The sequence below is a fragment of the Drosophila tropicalis genome, unplaced genomic scaffold, assembly GCF_018151085.1.
Source record: "Drosophila tropicalis isolate 14030-0801.00 unplaced genomic scaffold, ASM1815108v1 contig_694, whole genome shotgun sequence".
Taxonomy (NCBI): Eukaryota; Metazoa; Arthropoda; class Insecta; order Diptera; family Drosophilidae; genus Drosophila; species Drosophila tropicalis.
Window position 1 is genome coordinate 4,266,494 of NW_027173176.1, and position 19,924 is coordinate 4,286,417.

The window sequence follows — 19,924 nt, forward strand, 5'->3', positions numbered from 1 at the left end:
TCTTCCCTTCCCTCTCCTCCTCATTCTTACTTGTCTATTGTAAAGCTGAAATACATATGTAAAACCTAATGAATTACCATTTAATGTGTATATTTAATAAAGTAATTTTTTTTTTTTTTTTTTTTTTTGTTGCTCCACTCGTTGTATAAGAGCGTGTAAATAACAAGCATAAACAACAACATCAACAAAATTATCACCCATTAAAAATGGGAGAAAACTCCAAACAAAAAAAGAAAAACAAAAAACGCTAGTAGAATAAATGTCGATGCGATAAAGTCGAAAGAATAATCTCGCATATGGCTCGCAGCGATGACCCTTTTAATATAAATTAATATATAATCAAATAAAATGCAATGTACAGTACGAGCTATATTAAATATAATTAGATAAAAATCCGTAGCAATAACAGCAAACAAAATACAAAAAAAAAACCAAAAAAACAATAAAAAAAGAAACGAACAAATCAAAAAAAAAAAAAATAAAAATAAAAATTAATAAAACAAAATATAATAATAATAATATGGAGAATTGATGAAAAAACCAAATGGTTTGCCATAAAACATTTAAATTAATTGCCATATCATGCAAATATGTACTCGGCGCAATTTTCCAAACCAAATGTAAAGCAATTTTCCCATTTCCACGAACAGCGAAGCGCCACCCATTAACCATTTATTCACCCACTTGTTCATAACCACTACAAAAGGCATTATTTTTGGTTTTTTTGATTGAATTTTATGACTTTTCCTTTTTTTTTTCTTTTTGTACATCAATTTCAATCATAAGCTATAACTTTAACCTATACAAAGGAAAACTGTTAAGAATTGTTATTTACTTTTGCTCTTCTTTTTGTATCTTTCTTTACCCCTTATTATTTTTTTCTAATTTATTTATTGTTTTTTTTATGATTTTAGATTTCCTTATTATGAAAAATTCGAGGAGATAACCTTCTTTAATTTACATGGTCTTCATTGCTAAACTTGGTAAGTCAAAATGCAAATTATCAAATCTATCTACATTAATTGAGCTCAATAGAAAATTGCTCGATCTAGACAGACTTCAAGGAATCTACAAAATGTCCTGAGTTTTAATATATAATATATTAAGCTTAAAGGCAAGCTATTCTACTTCATACGGAGAATCAGAGTATCACAATTTAAGAAACGTTTCTTTAAATATTTCAAAATGGTCAACAGTTATGCATTTTGTATACCAAACGCTTTTTAGGGTATATATTTTCTATTGTAATTTGTAGTCAGTGACAATTCTAATTGTTAAAATTTCATTAACCATAATGTTGATTTCTTCATTAGTAGCCAATTTTTTTTCTCAACTCAATGATTTTTTGTTGTTTAATGATATTTGAATTTTAATTACATTAAATGAAATTTAGCTATGAAAATAAATTCAGATTTTAATTTCCACAATTCCTGTGGCCGCAAAATTTTAATTATACAATTTAATTTAGCACCGACTAGACAATGCAATGCGTTTAACACTTTGACTTCTGACAGGCAAAAAGCCAAAAGCCATGTTGACACACCGCATAAATGCCTCAAATATTATGTACCCATGTATACGACTTTAGGATACCATGCACCAAACGACACAACTCTAAAAAAACAAATTGCTATGGTATTGAAACGGACCTTTGTAAGAAACAAATCTCATCTGGGTAGTCATCCATACGACTTGCTACTGATACCTAGTCCAGTGTTTACGCCCGTTACATTTCTCTTTGGTGACTTGTGCTAAGCCAATGCAGTTCCGGTGAATGGTATGAAAATATATACCCATAGAATTTATAAATTTTTAATTGCAATAATTAAAAAATAACAAAATCTGGACGTTTATATTCAAGGAAATTTCAATAAAAATGAACTGTCAAATACCTAATTTTCATTTATGTTTAAAAAAAAACGTAAATGCAAACGGTTGGCAATTAAAATGTGTCCGTCTGAACGTTTTCATATTTTCCATAAAATTAATGCCAAATTACAAATACATTTTCGAACCAACAGTAAAATCATCGACAACAAAATCAAACAAAATAAAAAACCAAACAAAAAACGATAGCATAAATTTCTTCATTATGTTTAAATATTAGATGTAAAACTACAAATAATGTTAATTATTAACGGATTCTAGGATAGCCTGGGATAACCAGGCTAATAACTATATAAAACAACAAATGTACTATCATAGCTAGTTATATGTTTGTGTGTGTGCGTACTTTTCATATTCATCGCATTATTCTAAATACTCAATCCAAGTCCAATTAGTGGTCTTAAATTTCATATAATGATTAAATTTCATATAATGATTTTTAAAAGTTTTTTCTACGATTATTTGAGCCTTATTTCTGGAGACTAGTTATTATTTTCCTCATTTTTCTCAAATTTCCCCTGCCCATTCACGAACGTTTCCATTTTTTAGTTGTTTAATTGGAAGGCATTATCGATTTGAAATCAGATAGTTTAACATAAAAGGCCAGTGTTAATCTGACACAAATTCAGGTTTCATATTATTAATTAACTGCAGGCTCTTTATTCATTGCATAGAATAGCAAAGAAGCGAAAATAACTCATTAAAGCGGCTTAGCACGAAAAAGAGGACAAACTTCTCATTGTATCAGTTCTATTGAAAAGCCAATCATCAATTACAATTGCAATTACACTAGCTTGTGAATTCATCTGTCTCCTTGTTGATTTCTTCTTGTTTTTGTTGATTTTCTTTGATTATATTTTTGACAAATGCATTTAAAAGTTTAATAACTTACTTGCCAGTGAGAATTCTGTCTCAATGGAAATGAAACTAATAATGTTGACAGTTAGAAGGCAGAATAGAGACATTAGCAGGGAGGTGTTTGGAGAATTGCTTTAACTTTGTTGAATGGACAAGTTGAATTCATTTTTAAATGTCTTCATTTAATGTATTTAAAACAAATCAAAATGAAATTTGTGAGAATTCAATTATGACAAATGATATTATTGAGTTGACAAGCATCGTGAGTTTGGCCAAGGGAAGGATTGTCCAGCACAATGTAAGCCATGTCACACACACACACTAACACTCACTGTCACAGAACTACAAGCCAATGAAAGTAAAAAGATAAGGACACAGACTTCATACACTGAATGGATTAACGCATAGAAACAAGTTTAGATATAAGTGTATTTAGGATCTCTACAGATGCATACATATAGGTACATACATGCATATATGCAAATGAAAATACATACATACATACATACATATATAGGAATACATATGCCAGCCAATTTGTATATGAACAATCCAGCTAATTCCATAAGCCCCACAAACATTTGCCATGCATTAAAGTAAAGTACATAAATCTACATAATAGTTGGCCATCAGCTAAATAATTCCTGTATATTAAAGTTAATTAGTGCAAAATGCAGAACTGCATAACTATATACACATGCATATGCAAGTGTGTGTGTGTGTGTGTGTGTGTTTGTATAGGTGTATGCTTACATACATACATACATACACACAAACATTCACACGAGCTAAATTGCATAGTTAATAGGTTAAATGAATCGAACAAATTGAACTGTATAAAAAACAAAAAACCAAAACGAAAGTTAAGAACTTGAAATTTCTTTTTAACTGTTACAAAACTAACTAACTTAACTAAAGTAAATGGCCATAACTAGTCGAATATATAAGTATATATATTTACTATATAGATCTGTGTATGCGTGTGTGCCCATTTGTAAGAGCAAAGAAACACCATAAATATGACATAATAAACAAAAATAGCAACCTATTACAACAATAATAAACAACAAAATAGCAACAGAAATAATATTAATAATAATAGCAAAACGAAAACCAAAAACGAAAATGAAAACCAAAACCATAAACCAAAAAACCAAAACGAGAACGAAAACGAAAAGCGAAAGCAACAACAACAACAAAAGCAAAAATATTTGTCATCAACATTTTGTGCAAATGTCAGGAAAACATTTGCTTTAAGGGCAAACTGCAAACTAAACATAACAGAAACTAAAGAAAACAAAAAAAAAAAAAAAAAAAAACAAAACAACTAAAAACTAGAGAAAACTCACAAAAAAGGCAACAAAATGCAATTGCTGATTGTCCTTTGTCCGAAGAACAACAACAACAGGATGACGAAATAAAAATCGTAACGAATAAATAATTTTTTTTTTAAATTACATTTTCAAAATGTGTTTTAATCTTGGCAACTAGAAGAATTTGCAATTTCTCAATACGGTCACGTGGGGCGGGTGGTAGGTGGCGTAGCTTAATTTCGATATGAGATGAGAGCTGTTCAATTATTTATGCAAACTACAAGGGGAATATAACAGCTGCCACATCAACGCCCCAACCCATCAGGCAGCCTCCCCTTGTCTCTTACTCTCTGTCTCTTTCGGCATCCGCATCCGCACAATACACTACTCTACTCAACAAATGCGCAACGACAGCCAAAGAAATGAAAAATAAGCTGCAACGTATGCGTGTGTGTCACATGTAATCGCTGGATTATAGACAGCCAGCCAGGATGGCAGGAGCAGGAGCTGGAACAGCAACTGCAGGAACGAAAAGTAGCGATGGAGAATGAAGTCGTTGAAAACTGGGTCAGCAAATAAATCGAAAGAGCTTAAAACGGAAAAGAAAGGATAGCAGAGGATAGACATAACCCAGCCAAGGCAGCCAGGCAGCCAGCTATACAGCTAACCAGCCAGTCATTGGTCAACCGAAGCTTACATACCCTTAACAAATTGTTCCTATGGGAGATGCCAAAGACCTAAAAAACAAACCAGCAATGGTCTGGCCCATCTGGCAGGTGCACTGTCTCAGAATAGGAAAAGAAACCTAACTTTACTGCGAATAAAATTGATAAATTTCCAAGGGCTCTTATTTTCTTCAATTACTAATATTTTGCTCTCATCTTTCATTTAAGGAATCTATAACCTAATAACATTTATTCAGATATCGCTCACAGGTTTGTATGTTATGTATAAATAAATGCGAATTGCATTACTTTAAAGCAACTAAACTTACCATAAAAGTTCATTGCGTTAAACTTTAAGAATCTGTTTGGCAATACTTCGTTAATTAGTTTTTTTTATTTGTCATTTGTTGCCATCATTTTTGTTATAAACATTGGCCAATGTTCACTTATTGGTGAGGTTTCAAGTATATTTTATACCAACCAAAACGTAAAAAAACAAACATCTGTTTAATACTGATTCATAAACATTTTGATTGATTCATTCAGTTTGCTCGAGACGTGAGCTTCTTCAGGAGTATTGCTGAAGTATTAGTATTAATTATTTCAGCTACTGCTAATTTTGTGACATAGATTGCAACAGGTAAAAAAATGGGCCTCATCTAATATGTTAGAACTACTAAAGGGGGCAGGAGCTTAAAGGTTTTCTCAGTCTGTTTCATAATATTACTCATCTTCACCAAGTTCCGAATCACTTATCACAGTTAAGCTTTAGCGGATAGACATTATAATTTGATTAATAAATAAAAGTTATTAAATTATAGGCGTAACAAGTAAAGACAACAACAAAAACTTGTTCTTGTCAAAACAAACGACAAATGATCACACCTTCACTCGAGAGATAAAAAATGAATGACTAAGCAACACAACAAAAACAAAGGTCTGTTGCTATTGACAGTGGCGTAGCGTACCCTCTCAAAAAGATGGGATTGGCATCTCCGACTGAATGGAGTCTATGTATTCTTAATCACCATGACTAGACGATCTCATATGCCATGCCTGACCCTCTGTTTGTCTACTTGGAGCATTGCTTTCATTTTGGTTCTACATTCTCTTTTTTCTCCGTCCAACATAAATCTGTTTATTAGCAATCGTTAAAACATTTAATCTACTATTAGCCGTGACATTTTGGACGGGCCACCAGAATCTCGTATTTGTCAAATCTTTCGTCCTTTTTATACCAGCGAGTGAAAAAACGTAACAGAACTTGTCATTTCCATACTTGTTTCCAAGTAGTAACTCTCCATTAAGCCATGCACGACAAATGAAAACTTGATCTTTGTGGTTCAATGTGCCCACAGATACGGAGCCTTTCTCATAGAATCCATCGTAGCTCCGTATCCAAGCATATTCGAAATCCCCTTTGTCTACCAATATGTCATATATAAAGTGGTAATCTGTATGCGACACAATACCGAGTCATTCATTAAAGCTGCACCTGTTAAGGGCTGTTACTTCTTACCACATGCCCAGGAATTATTTGTTAGGTAGTAAGCGGCGAACGCCGTTCCCTTTTCGGCAACAACTTGAGCGGTAAGTGTGCCTTGTTGCGTATGAGTTATGCGTCCTACGTAGATTTGGGTGCCATCCTGAATCCATCCGGCATGAATGGCATTGCTTGGAAAAGGAATAGACAAATTTCCAGCTACCCACACATGGCCATCTGAAATGAATGAATTACCATCAACCGGATAAGATGAAAATAATTTTGGTTTTCTTTCCTGGTTAATCCTTTAACTTACCACCAGTTGAAGGCTCTGCATAACCAAACGCAAATAGGCAGAGGACCACAATGCACACCGATCGAATCATTGTAGACTGTGTTCCCCCTGAATTCAGCGATTGTTTTTATAGACACCGAACCGATTTCGACTTATCTCAAATACACTTTGGCTTATCGCAAACAATATAAAGAATCAAATAATAGAAGTATTTCCGATGAAACAAACCGATGACGAAAGAAATTGACAAACTTAAAAGTTAGATACCACAATACCCTTGCAAAAAAGTATGTTAATTTTGGTGAGAAGTGTGCAACGCGTAGAATGCAGCGACTTCGAGTATTTGAACAATTTTGATCAGCTTCTTCCTTTCGAAGAATCTTTGGTATCACTTTACACCAAATTTATAGCCATCAAGTTCGAAGTAAAAGCAGATCAGCAACAATTTGAGCGGGAATTGGTCCTACTGACGATGTATTAATGCGTCCTACGTAGATGCTGATGATGATTCTCAATCCAACCGGCCAGTACGGCATTGCAGGGAAAAGGAACTGCTTCATGTTTTTTGGTTTCTTTGTTAATCGAATTACTCAAAGATCGTCAACTGAAGATTCTGAATGACAAAATGCTATTGTAGACGGGTTCCCCGTTTAAAATTAGCAGCTACTTAAATATATCCCAAACCGATTCAAATAATCTTTATGATCGTACAGTTTCGTTACACTTGAAATCTCCATCTGAGTTAGAGCAAAAGTCCGTTTGTATAATTTTAAAATCGTCTAAGAATAAGAGAAATATAAATTCTTTTCTAAAATACAGTTACTTTTAACTCGTAATAGATTTCGATTGGCAAAATAGTCATTAAAGCATTTGAGGAAATCAATAATGCATTCATAAGGTTCTGCTGAAAATATAAGATATTTTTTTGGGGTTCCTTGTCTATAATTGCTTCATTTTGTTTAACTAACATAGAAATTGCTTACAATGTTTAATTCTAAGTTTTCCTACAAGTGTAGTTATAATTATATTTTTAATGAAGAAGTCGTTGAGCTGTGAAATTTGGCAGCTAATGAAAACCCGCAACCAGAATGGCAATTGAAATGCATGCTTTGGCTCATTTATTAACAAGAACCAATGGCCTTTAAATGTCGCGGCTGCCGCAGCAGCAGCATCAGCAGCAGCAATCATTGGGTGAAATCACTTCGTTTCAGCTGTAATTCTATTAAAATTCGCCACAAAATCCCTGCTAATCCTTATGCATCTCTGCATTCGAATGGAAATTAATAATGTGGAGCTGCTGCGACCACAAAAACTGACCAGCGACCACACCCACACACACACTAAGTGTGTGTGTGAGAGAGTAGATGTGATGTATCTAGGCAAAAGTGAAGCATTAAGATTAGTCTGAACAAACAGAGGGCACTGCGTTGGCATAAAAATATTTATACGCTTCCTTGACTCCAAATTGATGCGCGCTGTTTATGCAAATTTTTCGGTTGCCTAAGCAACCGCAGTGCTAAGCTGTTGTTCTCGACCGTCTCTGGACCTTAGACTTTCGAGTTATTAGACGCAGACACAGAGCCAAAAGCGTAGAGCCGAGGGCCCAGAGCCCCAGACCACCAGACCACCATAGACATGGACCCCGGATATAGGCATGTAATTTGGCTTGATAGATTTTACTTAATGGCATGGCATTAGCCACATTTGTTGCCTACGCTTGCCATCATCCTCTCTCAGGCAGGCATCACATCTTAATATTGATTTGAACACAGCGGGGCATTTGAAATCAATTTTAAACCCACTTAAAGCCTATGCCTATGAGGCACTCGACGAGTTTTCTCTTCGTTTTCCATTCAACAACAACAAATACACACACACACACGCACACAGAGGTCAGAGGTCGAGGATTTTATATACATACATATTTGACATACATATTTGAGTGTCTCCCTGTGTAGTTTTGGTAACATTTGCACGCTAATTTAACTGCAAATCTAGATACATCGATGAAATCCCTAGTAATGCCATGACCACGGCTGGTTAAGCGCCTAATTCGTCTGACAAATATCCGAACGAGTGAAAACAATAACAAAGATAAGGAAATGAGTTGTGAGTTGCAAGGGGAAACACATCCACTCTAAACCGAATTCTTTTTTGTTCCTTTTCTTTTCTCGTTTGTTTCCAAGGAAAATATATGTACAAACGGATATTAGAATACAAAGGTAATAAGCCCAAGTCCAGATGAAATCAAAGACAGTAATCTATTTGATTGTATATTTCGATTTTTGTAGCGTATCAGGCAAAAGGTGATGGGTTTTTAAAGAATTCTTATCTGGCTAACATTTTTATATGAATATCTACGTGAAATTTATAGTTACTACATATATATTTATGTATACATGTGTGTGTGTGTGTATGGTGGTGCGGGAGAGTGGGTGGGGATGTGGGTGAGCATTGATTGTCAACGACTGTTTACATTTTGAGTGCGTAATTTTGGGCCGTGATGTGGCCTGGCATTAACTGGCCGCTACAGGAACCGCATGAAATGCCAGTTGAATTATATACCATTTGAATAAAATAATTTTAATTGCGTAAATCACTTTGCAGGCAAACCAACAATGCAACAATGTTGCGGTCTCCCCCAATACCACCCGCCAATGCGACCGAATCTTTTGAACATTGTTACCTTTTTGAGGGGCGTCGCATTTGTATTGGCTCAATTCAATATTATTGGCTCGCTAATTTTCATGGTAATATATAATGGGTTGGTGGGTAAGAGAGGCACACAGCAAACCGATTAACATTTGAAAATTTTAATCGAAATATTTGTTGTTTTCATACATACGAACCTTTTGCATTCCTCTTTAAATTCCGTAATTACTTTCATTGGGTGGACAATAGAAATAAATTTGACACCAATTTACAAATGTGGCAAACGAGAATGGGTAGAGGTAAGATAGACTAAATGCAACTTGTAATTGCAACCATAATTTGTACAAATTATCGCCAATATTATAAATTTGTTTTCTCCCTCTTTTTGCATCTCGGTCTAATGTGCGTGAGTTGGGAGGTCGGAGATGGGGCAAGGGACCAACACGCCGTATGCGTGATATCAATAAAAACATATTTTGCATGCAACGCGACACTTGAAACTCTGATAAATGCAATAGGTCCATAATTTATGAATGAACATGGACAGATGTGGCCAAATATTTGCCAGCACTTTACGAGCATTACAATGCATTAATAAAACAGCAGAGATACAAATAAATCCATGTAAAATGTATATATGAATATAGAAGCTATAGCCGTAGTTGAAATACTATTCACCTCCTTCTGTTCCTTGTCCTCCTCTTGCTTGGTCAATGTACCGTTGAGCAGTTGCCCTTTGCCATACGAGGCGAAACGTAAAAACACTTTGACAATTCAACAACTCGAATTGACCTTCCACACGGACTACGCTTGAATTGCTTTGACCCCTGCTCCTGCTCTGGCTTTTACTTCCATTTATAGTATGTAGTATTCCAGTTCCTGTTTCTGGTTGTGAGTCAAATATCGTTGAGTGTTTGGCTCTCAAGTGGTTATTGTTGTCAGCCAAGCATAATGCCTGGGACAAGTGATGTAAAGATGATACCAAGATACGATGTATGTGTTACGTAGCATGATAAATGATAAGACTCGGCATCTATTCATTGTAGGCCTCTCTAAATGAGGCTTAGTGTGGCTGGCCATGTGATGTGTATATGAACTATGAACTTATGCCATATTTGCTCAAACAAATGCACTTAGCCTTAAGTAGAATCCCTTTACCCATTACACATTACACTGATTTCAATGCCCTGCTGAAAGCAACTTGTGCTCAACTTGCAAGCCATCGTCAATAGAAAGTAAAGGCGTCGATGGCGTCGTTGCCTAGTGCCCCCTCATTATCAACCAGTCAACTAGCCGGTGAAGGAGCCGGAGCTAGCTCTCAGAATCAACGATAAGTCTTATTGACACGTATTCCATGTTCTCATTGTTCACAATTGTAAGGCGTCACAACATGCTTAAATGGGTTTCAAGTGAGATCATTGAACATAGTTTGATCTTAAGCTGTCAATTTCGATTCTTTAATAAAAATGCTCAGTCTAGTGGATCAAAACTGTTATCTTAGATTACAATACTTTACAAGATTTGTCTGATAAGTTTTAATACAATATATACTGTATTATACATAGTTCATTCAATATTTATTTATTTATTTTAATAGTTATTAACTGCTATTGTAAAATGTAGAGTAATAGTGATTCAACGTTTAGTTCCTTATGAGTTTCTAATTTCTAGTTTCCTATCTATATTCTGGGATGATGTCTTTGATATTGGAATAATTCAATATTATTTTCGCTGTTGCTATCAACTGTCGTCCGCATAATTTTACCCTTACACCTTTTTGAAAGGATTTTTTCCATTTTTGTTTAATTCGAAGTTGTTTTCCTATTCGGCCAGTTAAGATTCCTTTAACTATTGTGTAATTTGGAACATTTTCGCCGTACGTTTTAATAAAATTCGAAGTTTTTTTCCCACACGGACTTTAATTTGGGACATTTTCGTCCTTATACCTTGAATCCTTACGGATTTCTCACAGTTTGGTATAATTCCTTTACCTCTGGCATTACTAAGGATGTTTTTGGTTTCGCCTTCTTTAGCTTGGACACGTTTTGGGGATGTTTTCCTTTTCGACCTTTTAAATTCCTGACATTTTGCGCAAGTTGGGGATGTTTTCGATTTTGACACTTAGACCTTTACAAAATGTACCCATTTTGGCATTCTCAATAATTCCTTACTTTTGTTGCTAAAGTGGTAAGAGTCCTAGGCAGTTTGGGATATTTTATGCCACGCCTAAAACTATCCAATATAAACCAATACTTACACCCGACTGAAATGCTTAATTTTAACAGGATTGAAGCTTTCAGACTTGGCTTATGTTAAATGTAAACTTCAAATCTCATTTAAAATATAAAACAAAATTATACAACACTAAGATTTTGAATTGTAAAGTAAGCACAAGCTATTAATTGGCGGTTCCTAAACCATTTTGTCTGGGCTGATTTTCAAAACAACTTTGACAGCCCCAGATGCTCTCATTAAGATAGAACGGACACCAAATCTGATGTACTACAATTCATCGAAGAAAGAAACATTTCAAGAAAAGAGTTTGTCCACCTTGATTCGAAATCTTCCCCCAGAAATCTTATACCACCCTACTGAAATAATAATACATTTCGATATTTTTATATATATTTAATATTCTTTATTTGTTGTTGTTTTTTTTTTTTTTGAGATTTTTTTGTTTGCTCTTTTATTAACTTAATATCTAATAGAATATGAGGGCAGCTACTCACACAGAAAGCGCCAAGGGCAGGGCCAATGGCAATGCACTGCGTCGTCGATTATCTGTGTAGGACCTAGAACGAGAGCGTCCGTGAGAACGACCACGTGAGTGGCCACGAGAACGACCACGAGAACGTCCACGTGAGCGGGAGCGATCACGCTTGCGATCCTCTCGAATGTGTCTCCGCCTGGGCTGGAATTCCTCATCCAAACGTTTCTCCAACTCAACGGCAATAAGCTCACAATCACTGGCATTACTATCACTGGAGCTGGAACTCATTTGAGAATGACGATGATGATGATGTCGCCCCTTATGTTTTTTTTCCTCCTGTCCTTCTAGAAGACCTCTGCGATGGTGTAATCGAGCTGGAACGCTGTTTTTGTAGTTGCTTCATTACATCTTCTAGCATTTGTTGGGCTATGCTTGCTTTGCGTATCAACTTCTCCAAGGCCGGTGTGGCCATATCTTCGACCTCTACGGGTGTTGATCGTGGCTCTTGGCCACTGCAACTCTGGCAAGCAGCTGGCGGCTCATTGTTTGCCATATCCTCATCCACTTGTAATACTTTGCTAACACTGGGTGACATTATTTTTTTTCCACTTGAATTTGTTTACCTTCCCTCTACTAAGAATATGTTTCTTGCACTTACTCTTTCTCTCTCGCTTACTGCTTGTAACTCACAATACTCAAATTCACACTGATGACTTTTGGCTCGCCGCGTGTGTCTTTTATAGCAACTGAGCTAAACGTTTACCCATGCGGTTGGCTCTTATCAGCAAACGTTGTCGACGGCGAAACGTTTGCTCTGTAAACGTTTAAGCGAAGCAGGCATGGCCGATGACATCATCGCATCTATTTTTAGGTGAATGTGAAAAGTAAGCTTATTCAATTCGGTCAGCAGTATGTGACGGCTGAAAAATTGGATTTAAATCATTTAACCCATTTGCAGTTAATTATTCGCTTGAAACCACTTAGATCGAAAAACCAATCGTTTGGAAAATGAGAAGATTTCCCGAGATACCAATTCCACATCCTTCTATGAAAAGACATGTAGAGTAAAGAAATTTCCACTAAAATAAAATTTAGTTTCTTAACCCGGAGAGTTTCACATGATGATGCATATTGAAAAGAAAATTCATTTTTGTTTTAATTATTTATATATTTTTTAATTGTTGTTTGTTTTTGTTGTTGTTGTTGTTGTTGTTGTTTTGTCTTTACATTAATAGTTTTTGTTTTGTAGTTGTTGTGCTAATTATATGTTTAACAAAAAAAAAAGTTTTTGTTTTTATTTGGGTTTCTCCATTTTGCTGTCGTCTTGTTTATTATTTATTTTTGTTTTGCGGTTTGATTGTATTCATTTTTTTTTATTTTTTGGTTGTTCTATCTGATTTGAAGTAATTTGCCATATTTCCTGCTTTTGATTCGCTTTTTCTGTGTGTGATTTGCATTTCTTGTTCTTGTTCTTTGTTCTTGTAATAAATTCGTAAAATTCGATGTTAAATTGAATAAACCATTTACCATTCATACACATTCTCATAAGTAAATTCATATCAAAAAGAACACAAAATCAATTTGTTTTAAAATCTTCTTTTCTTTGCTTCTGCTTAATAATAAATTAGAAAATGTGCTGCTATTATTATTTCATTTCTTTCTCTTCAGTTTTGTTTTATGTTTGTTTAAAATGATATACATATATATATATATATGTTATTTTTGTCGTGTTGCTTTGTTTTGAAAAAAATCAACCGCAGAGGCCATCGTGGGGGCCAAGGATGTCTCATAAATTCCCTTAAGTGAATACCATCTTCATCTGCAAAATGTTTTTTATTTTCCTCTCATGGTTTTTGGTTTTGTTTGTTTATTTTCTCTTAAATTTTAATCATATATTTGTCAGCTGCTATTTACTCTTTTCGTTTTTCGTTTTTGTTTTGTGGCTTTCTTTTTTTTATCATTGTGTTTATTGTATAATTTAAGACGATTCTTATTTTGGTTTTCATTTAGTTAAAATAAAATTTTGGCACATGGTTTCCGAAATGGTTTCTGATCTGTTCTGTGTCTGCTTCTGATCATATGGATTAAGTTTCTTATATATTCTTGGGCTAGTTTAAAATACAGCTATCAAATTTATTTCCAAAGACGAATTGCAACTTTACTTCCTTAAGCCAAACGACTCATCAAACTCATTTCTTATTGTGTTGGAAGACAAAAGTCGTTAAGAATTTAGCAAAATCTATAAATTTGGATTGTACAAGGAATAATGAATTGCTCTTATATTAAAGTTTTAAGATTAACCCTTTTAAATCTAACTTTTTGATCTTGTACGTTTTCTTTAAAACAAAAAGAAACAAACAAAATTCAATGCATCGATCAGGAGACACTTTTTAACAAATATTATATATCCATTTCCCTTCCTTATGTTTTTTGTCAAACGATTCAATACTGACAATATTTTAATTGAGTTTTTGGAATGAGCCGCTGATTGAAAGCAAAGTTGCCATTCGAAAGTAGTCATAATTCTGTTTTGCATTAAGTTTTTAAGTATTTCGATTACTTTACTCTCATATCAGCTAGTTTTTAGGTGTAATTTAATTTAATTTGTAGTTTATTTTGCTGTATGTTTTAATATGTCAAAAATTTGATTACAACTTGCTATTTGATTTTGTTTTCTTACTTAAACGAGTTATTCGAGCGCCCAATAGGAGCGATTTACTTCTAATGGGCAGAGAGCGCCTACATCAAAAAAAAAAAAAAAAAAACATATTTTTATTATTTATTATTAATTCTATATGCATTATTTTTTTGTCATTTTTTTTTTGCTTTTTTGTTTGCATTTAAAAACATTTATCTACAACTTGACGAACGACAGTTTATTGTAATGAAAACACTAAATTGTGTAGAGATACTGCGATATCATGTCATATTTTATATGTATGAATACTGCTTCAGCTGGCGATACATCAACTATATATTTATATATATATATATATATATATATGTATATATATATATACATATATATAGTTACTATAATATCAAATACAAATACATTTAGTTAACATTTTCATTTCATTTCATTGTATGTCATTTTAATGGATTCGTGCATAGTTTTTCACATTCAGTCCATTTATGGTTTTTGCGTTTTCTTATGTACAGAAAAAAAACACCTACTTTTAAATAGATTCGGAGTCGCTAACAACTAACTAGATAAGTGTGTGTGTGTGTGTGTGTGTGTGTAAGAGTGTGTCTGAGTATATAGTTTGGGGTATATACTTTTTTACATGATTACTTAACCGCATCATCATGATCATATCTTGTATATCGTTAGACACAAATATATAGATTTGTACACAGCATATATCTGAGATTATTATAATGTTTTTCTTTTTGTCTTATCTATGTATATGTATATATAATTTTGTTTTTCTTTTCTTGCATTTGATTTTAGTTTAGATTTGAATTTAAATTCCTCGTTATATGAAAAACAAAAAAACAAAAAACAGATACAAATTTGTATGGAATTGAGACCCCGATCTTACAAAAATACTTAGATGTAGTGGCTATAACTCAAATAAATCGAAAATCGATGAAAGTGTAAGTACAACCTGTCTACATACAAAGAACAGTTCGCTTAGTACAAGTTTGGAGTACATTTATGAGTGTTTTGTTACGAGTATTGAGTTACACGTTACAATACCAAGTATTCAAGTATTCAGTAGTATGCCAGTTAGTTAGTTCGAGTTACAGTTTGAGAGTCATAAGTACTTAGGTGTCTATATATATAGTTTTTATTTTTATTTTTGGGGAAGAGGGTAGAAGTGGGATTATGCATTATACATGTAAGAATATACACATCATTTGTCATTTTGTATTTGTTTAATTCTTTTTTTGTTTTTGTTTTGGTTTTTATTTGTTTTGGTTTTACTCTTTGTGGAAGTTCGACAACTGACCTGGGTCTGGGTTCTTGGACACATGCCCTATATACGAGTATATATAGTATATGTATATGGCATGCACGAATTGTTAATACTTATATATATATATATATATATATACTATACTATATATGTATGTATGCGGGGGAAGAGAGAGATTTATCTTTGTTTTCGTTTTATTCCATTTCTTATTATATTTTTTTTTTGGTTTTTGTTATAAATATTTTTTGGTTTAGTTTTATTCAATGGGAAGTGTGTGTTTTGTTTTTTTTTTTCGTTTTGGTTAAGTTTCTTTTGTGGTTGGATGGTTGTGCGCAAATTTTGATATTGATTGTCCGAAAGTTTTCATTGTGTCACTTGGTTGGTTGTTGGTTGGATTTTGGCAAGCATTATGTTGCTGTTAGGGGTCTGGGTAGATCTGGGGGAGACGTGGTCTGGGTCAGGGTAAAGAGCGGGAGTTGGTATAAAATGTGAGAGGGGAGGCTTGGGTGGATGGTGGAGGGGGTTTTTTTTTTTTTTTTTGGGGGGGAGGTGGGTTTATAACAAATGCATTACAAAAATGTACAAAAAAACGGTCCGGCTGAATAATATTTATATATATGTATATGTATGTTATATATTCATGAATGGGATTGTATGTTTCTGCCGCGACCACCTCATCCTAATTGTTCCTGATCATGCGATCAGATCTTACCAATGTCTCAGACAGATATTGAATAATCCGATTTCTCGCTAAGCGTTTTTTGGCCTGGAGCGGGTGAATGTTGTTGTTGGCGTTGTTGTTGTAGTGGCTGCTGTTGCTGCGGTTGCGGTGATTTGGAATGTGCTCGCTTATGGGGTGGCAACTGTTGTCGCTGTTGTTGTTGTTGCTGCTGCTGCTGCTGTTGCTGCTGCAATTGATGCTCCTGCTGTAGCTGCGATGTGGTAGATGATGGACGCGACCAAAGCGATGACCGCTGTCCCAGTTTGAGCTTCTTAATTGTATCCACATCGCATTCAACTTCAGCCAATTCGATGCGCTCTCCCAAGCCATCTTCTGCATGATGAAAGGCTCCAGGAGTATTGCACTCAGCCTGCAGCTGCAGCGGATGCAGAGTACGCAATATGCCAGCCCTGGGATGCATGAGGGGTAAGTAGTAAGGGGTGGTAGGTAGGATTGCAACCACAGCTTAAGCATTCAGTTAAGACTTAGTTGTGTTATTTGTTATTGTTTTTTTTGTTGTTGTTATTGTTGTTGTTGTTGTTGTTATTATTGATTATGGTGTTATTTTGGTGTGTAGGCTGATTTATTGTTAATGGGCTCCCTCAGGTCCACACACACCTCACCGTAAGCCAAGTCTCATGTCTGATCTATAGGATCCATATAGGTACAGGAGATTTCGCCGCTGTCGTAGCCGAAGCCACCACTTCCACCTCCACCTCCACCTATACCTAATGTATCACTACCAACATATTCACTCCCCCCCAATGGCCGTATCCTATTTGGGCAGCGTGGGTGCTGTAAAGAATTTGGAGGACAACAAAGCTGTCGAGGGATTCAGTAGCGTGCCCGGATGCTGCTGCTGCTGATGCTGATGCGATTGCTGTTGCGACTGCTGATGATGTGGATGATGTGGTGGCTCATGCGCGGGCATTATGGACTTGTGGGGTATGGGACGAAACTGTGAGGATGGAGGCATGCAAGTGACAGGCACAACAGAGGCTAGGGGACTACTAACTACGCCGCCATCGATGCCCAACAGCTCCGAACCATTTACATGCGATTGCACCGTAACCGATACTGATGCCGATGGCGCCATCGATGATGATGACGATGAATCAAGCTGATGGGCAAGCTTGGGCGTTATCAATAGGGGCTGTTGTTGTTTCAAACTACTATTTGTCTGGCTATGGATCTGATTATGATTATGATTATGGTTATGGTTGAGGTTTAGGTTGGGATTCTGACTGGTGCTACTTGTCAATTGCTGTTGCTGTTGTTGTTGCAGTTGCTGTTTATGATATTGTTTCTGTTGTTGTGTACTGATCGATGGCGATTTGACCAATGTGGGTATGTGGCATTGTATCGAGTCTTGTGATTTGAATGTACTTGATATGGATTTCAGATTGCCGCCAATGCCACCGCGAGGTGACAGAATTTTGTTCGAATTGCTTGACGATGTGTTTGTTGTACTGTTGGCTGTTGTTGTTGTATTTGTTGTGTTATTGTTGCTTTTGTTGCCATTGTGATGGCGCGGTGTTGTATTGGTGGAAAACTGATATTGCTGATGATGATACCTGGATCGACCGCGTCGTGGCAATGATTTTTGTTCGGACATTGGTGACAGATCTGAGGACGTGCTTGATTGTGCTCCATGGTAGATGATGCCTGCGTCGCACACACACATACGCACGCACGCACACAATAGGAGAGTGGAGTGAGTGGAGATCGAGCGAGAGAGAGAGAGAAAAAGAGAGCAAAAAGAAACGAAACAAACAGAAAGAAATGGGCTGATAGAGAGTTCATCCGGGGAGGAAGACAAGAAATCAAACAAACAACTTATTACTAACTTATATCCTAGACATACATATGTTTGTATATAACTTATTTAAGGGCACACACTCACACACACACATATTCGAGTGTGTGCTTTTCAAGGGGGTGGGGTCGGGAAAAATCTCTTAGTCTTTATAGTCACTCTTAGTCGATATTCAAGTCGCTGTTGAGACCTACTACAGATAAGTTATCGATATGTTGTGATTTGGAAAGTGTTGTATTAGTCTAGAGTCTGCAAAAATAAATCCAAACATAAAAGAAAACAGAAAAGAAAGTACACAGAAACATTGAGCTAACAGATAACAATGTTTTTTTTTTTTGTTTTGATATTTTTTCGGTGGATCTTACACTAATCGAAATCGACGTATTCTAAAGTCTAATTCAAAAATTAAAATCGTAATACAATTGACTTACTGTGCTTAATTTTGCCCTCGTGCTGATTGGAAGACTCAGTTCGACTGGAGGTCAATTGATCCTGATCCGATTCCGATTCTTCACTCTCCGGTTCGGTTTTGCGTGAATGGCGTCTTCGATTCTTTGACTGCATAGAATAGATCACACAATTAGTATGAAATGATTATCGATTGCATTTATCGATCTAGCGACTACAAAGCGCTTTTTTTTTCTTGGGTGGGGTGGGAATGGAAACGCCTTTTCATGAAATCAAAATCCAAATCAAAAATGAAAAACATAGAACTGAAACCAGAAAAAGAAAACAAAAATAAAGTGAAATTGGACAAGTGACACAATGCAGAGGGCAAGCATTTTGCCCTACATCTCTATCGTTGTGATATATGTATGTATATATAGTATTATTATTACAGCATTGCAATTAAGAGAACTCAAATGATACGAGCAGAAATCATAAAAAACAAATAAAAAGCACGTAGATGTTGTTGACAAACAATACACAATCAAATCAAACGAAAACAAAAAACACTAATTGTCGGGCTGTTCGAGATATCGAACCCCTACTGGGAGATATATGTTGAGATATAGATATATATAGTATATGTATAGTAATACAGAAATAGAGAGAGAGAGAGAGAAAGAGAATCAAAGAAATGAATAAACAAACGCACGATATTATGAAACGGTGAGGTCTGATAATAATTATGAATTGTCTTTTGAGGACGTTGGTTTTGGTGGTGGTGGTGGTGGTGATGGGTGGTGGTGGTTGGTTTTAATACCGCAGCTGGTGGTGGCGATGAGCAGCCCTCGGCCAGGGCCCTCTCATGGTACATGAATGAGTGCAGCAGCGTGTTGGCCGGACCGCTGTGATGGGGCTGTGACATGTTATCGGCCTCCGACAATTGGAAGGTGGCATATGGTGAAATGTCCTCGGAGGTTTCTATAAAGCAAAATCCCAATCAGCCTGGGGCCTTACATTAGTGTAAGTGTGTGTGTGCTTATTACCTGGAATTTTGTCATTGTTCTGCATGGAAACCTTATGAATGGTAGCATAATAACGTTCCCGCTGGGCAGCCTCCGAGTTGGCACGATTCTCAAGTGATTCTTTTTGTATGTGATTGCTTTGCTCTGTTGAAGTACATACATATATTCAAATCGGTTATATTCAAATTG

At 35.4% G+C, this 19,924-nt stretch overlaps 2 protein-coding genes and 1 long non-coding RNA gene across 13 annotated transcripts in view; all 3 read right to left on the reverse strand.

The window, feature by feature from the left end:
- Positions 1–5,829: 5,829 nt before the first annotated feature.
- On the reverse strand, positions 5,830–6,600 carry LOC137579254 (uncharacterized). Its single transcript, XR_011032785.1, has 3 exons — positions 6,523–6,600; positions 6,243–6,443; positions 5,830–6,177 (listed from the first exon to the last, which is right to left on the reverse strand). It is a non-coding gene; the product is annotated as an uncharacterized lncRNA (long non-coding RNA).
- Positions 6,601–11,766: 5,166 nt separating this feature from the next.
- On the reverse strand, positions 11,767–12,558 carry LOC137579047 (RNA-binding motif protein, X-linked 2). Its single transcript, XM_068292725.1, is given in 2 exon segments — positions 11,767–12,194; positions 12,196–12,558. Coding segments are annotated over 2 exon segments (579 nt in total). The 5' UTR covers positions 12,459–12,558; the 3' UTR covers positions 11,767–11,878.
- A 2,417-nt stretch (positions 12,559–14,975) lies between these two features.
- Positions 14,976–19,924, reverse strand: part of Dscam2 (Down syndrome cell adhesion molecule 2) — a 33,145-nt gene continuing 28,196 nt past the window's right edge. For 4 of the 11 annotated variants that reach the window (XM_068293143.1, XM_068293141.1, XM_068293142.1 and 1 more), the window contains exons 16-19: positions 19,757–19,879; positions 19,531–19,691; positions 18,755–18,881; positions 16,926–18,172 (exon numbers count right to left, since the gene is read on the reverse strand). In XM_068293143.1, the coding sequence (XP_068149244.1) occupies positions 17,283–18,172; positions 18,755–18,881; positions 19,531–19,691; positions 19,757–19,879 (1,301 nt within the window). In that variant the 3' untranslated portion in view covers positions 16,926–17,282. The other 7 variants (XM_068293148.1, XM_068293145.1, XM_068293147.1 and 4 more) reach the window with 3 other exon arrangements.